The sequence below is a fragment of the Penaeus monodon genome, chromosome 38 (assembly GCF_015228065.2).
Source record: "Penaeus monodon isolate SGIC_2016 chromosome 38, NSTDA_Pmon_1, whole genome shotgun sequence".
Taxonomy (NCBI): Eukaryota; Metazoa; Arthropoda; class Malacostraca; order Decapoda; family Penaeidae; genus Penaeus; species Penaeus monodon.
The window spans coordinates 4,480,603-4,482,421 of NC_051423.1; the positions used below are offsets into that span (position 1 = coordinate 4,480,603).

General features: G+C 41.4%; 1 protein-coding gene across 1 annotated transcript; it reads left to right on the forward strand.

The window, feature by feature from the left end:
• Positions 1-621: 621 nt before the first annotated feature.
• Positions 622-1,658, forward strand: LOC119596556 (pro-resilin-like). The gene is made up of 4 exons (XM_037945857.1): positions 622-652; positions 814-888; positions 1,033-1,080; positions 1,213-1,658. The coding sequence occupies exons 1-4, from the start codon at positions 641-643 to the stop codon at positions 1,561-1,563; spliced, it is 486 nt and encodes a 161-aa protein (XP_037801785.1). The 5' UTR covers positions 622-640; the 3' UTR covers positions 1,564-1,658.
• The last annotated feature ends 161 nt before the right edge of the window (positions 1,659-1,819 follow it).

Sequence of the window (1,819 nt, forward strand, 5' to 3'; positions counted from 1 at the left end):
GCTATACCTCAATCAAATACATCGATCCTCTGAATCAGCAGCATAGTCTAATCTCACCACCTTCCTTTCTGTCTATCCTCTCTCTCTCTCTCTTCTCTCTCTCTCTCTCTCTCTCTCTCTCTCTCTCTCTCTCTCTCTCCTTCTTTTATAATAAATATATGAAGTTTATTTTGCAAACCTCTTGTATAAAATACACATACATGAGTGTGTATGTGCGCATTTGTGTGTGTGCGGACGTTTGTATGTGTGTGTGTGTGTGTGTGTGTGTGTGTGTGTGTGTGTGTGTGTGTGTGTGTGTGTGTGTGTGTGGAGAACGAGAGAGAGAGAGAGAGACCTATTCATATATACACACAAATATAAAATGTTTGTCAAAATAAGTAAATAGATAAATGGACAAATAAATATAAAGATATGGATATATATACGTTTTTGTGTGTAGTAAGAAAAAGAGAGTGGCTGAGTCAGGGAAAAGGAAAGAGAGAGTGTGGAGAGAAGGACTGACAGGGAAAAAGAAAGAAAAGCGAGGGAGAAACAAAGAGAGACACGACCTTGAACGGCCGAACGAAATAACCTTTGTGTCAGTCCTATAAATTGGCTGCTGCTTTCGAGATCGACGCTTACTTTCGAACCCGATCCCACCATGAACGCTAAGGTACATTCCGTATCAGCCTCGGATATCGAATATTTGTCTATATATAAATACGCTCTAAACAGGCATATATTTTAGAGCCCACAGTGTAAGCAGGCAGAAATCTAGTATCTAGTAAAGAAAGGAAAATATATAATCCAGTAACTGATAATTCTCTTTTCCAGCTCCTTATCATCCTTGGTCTGGCTGTTGTCGTTGCAGCTGACAGCCGTGAGTCCTACGAATACCTCGCGCCTCAGGTGAGTGTCTGAAACTATGTGATACTTACAAATTACAATGGAATCGATGCACTGAACCGTGGAAAGTTAAGGCATATATTAATTTCGTAAACTATTACATATATATTATAACCTTAGCTAATGACACTATCTTTCCCAATTCAGCGTTCCAATGAAGTTTCTGCTGAGTCCTACGAATACCTGCCGCCTCAGGTGAGTTTCTGAACTTATATAATGCTAGCGAATTACAATGGAATCGATATACTACACCTGAGAAAGAATAAGATACATATTAATTGCATAATATTTATCATAGTTATGGATGCTCTATATTTTCCATTTCAGCGTTCCAATGAAGCTTCTGCTGAGTCCTACGAATCCACTGAAACCAAGTACAGCTTCAACTGGGCCGTGAGCGATGACTCCTCAAGCAACGAGTTCGGACACCAGGAGGCCCGTGACGGCGACGACACTCAGGGATCCTACTACGTGCAGCTCCCCGACGGCCGCCTGCAGACCGTCAAGTACTTCGTGGACGGCGACTCCGGCTACGTGGCTGAGGTCAACTACGAGGGCGAGGCTCGTTACCCTGACTCCTACGAGTCCTTTGAGTCTGAGTCCGCTGAGTCAGCTGAGTCCCGCGAATACAGACCTCCCAGGCCTCAGTACGTCTATGACTCCAACGAGTCTAAGTAAATCCTAATCAGAGCATTTTTTTTCTGATACGACTGTACGATGCTCTCTATTTATCTTCTGTATTTATCAGTGTAAAGGAAATAAATTAATATTATGCAACACTGTTTTATTTCGTAATCATTATGAAAATAAGCATATACACATACACACACGCAGGACTCCAGTGCTGCGAAGAGCATGACTGGCATTTTGAATTGAACATAAATGCAAAAAGGAAAACAAAGGAAGAATAAACTGATAAGTGAATAGGAAAAAA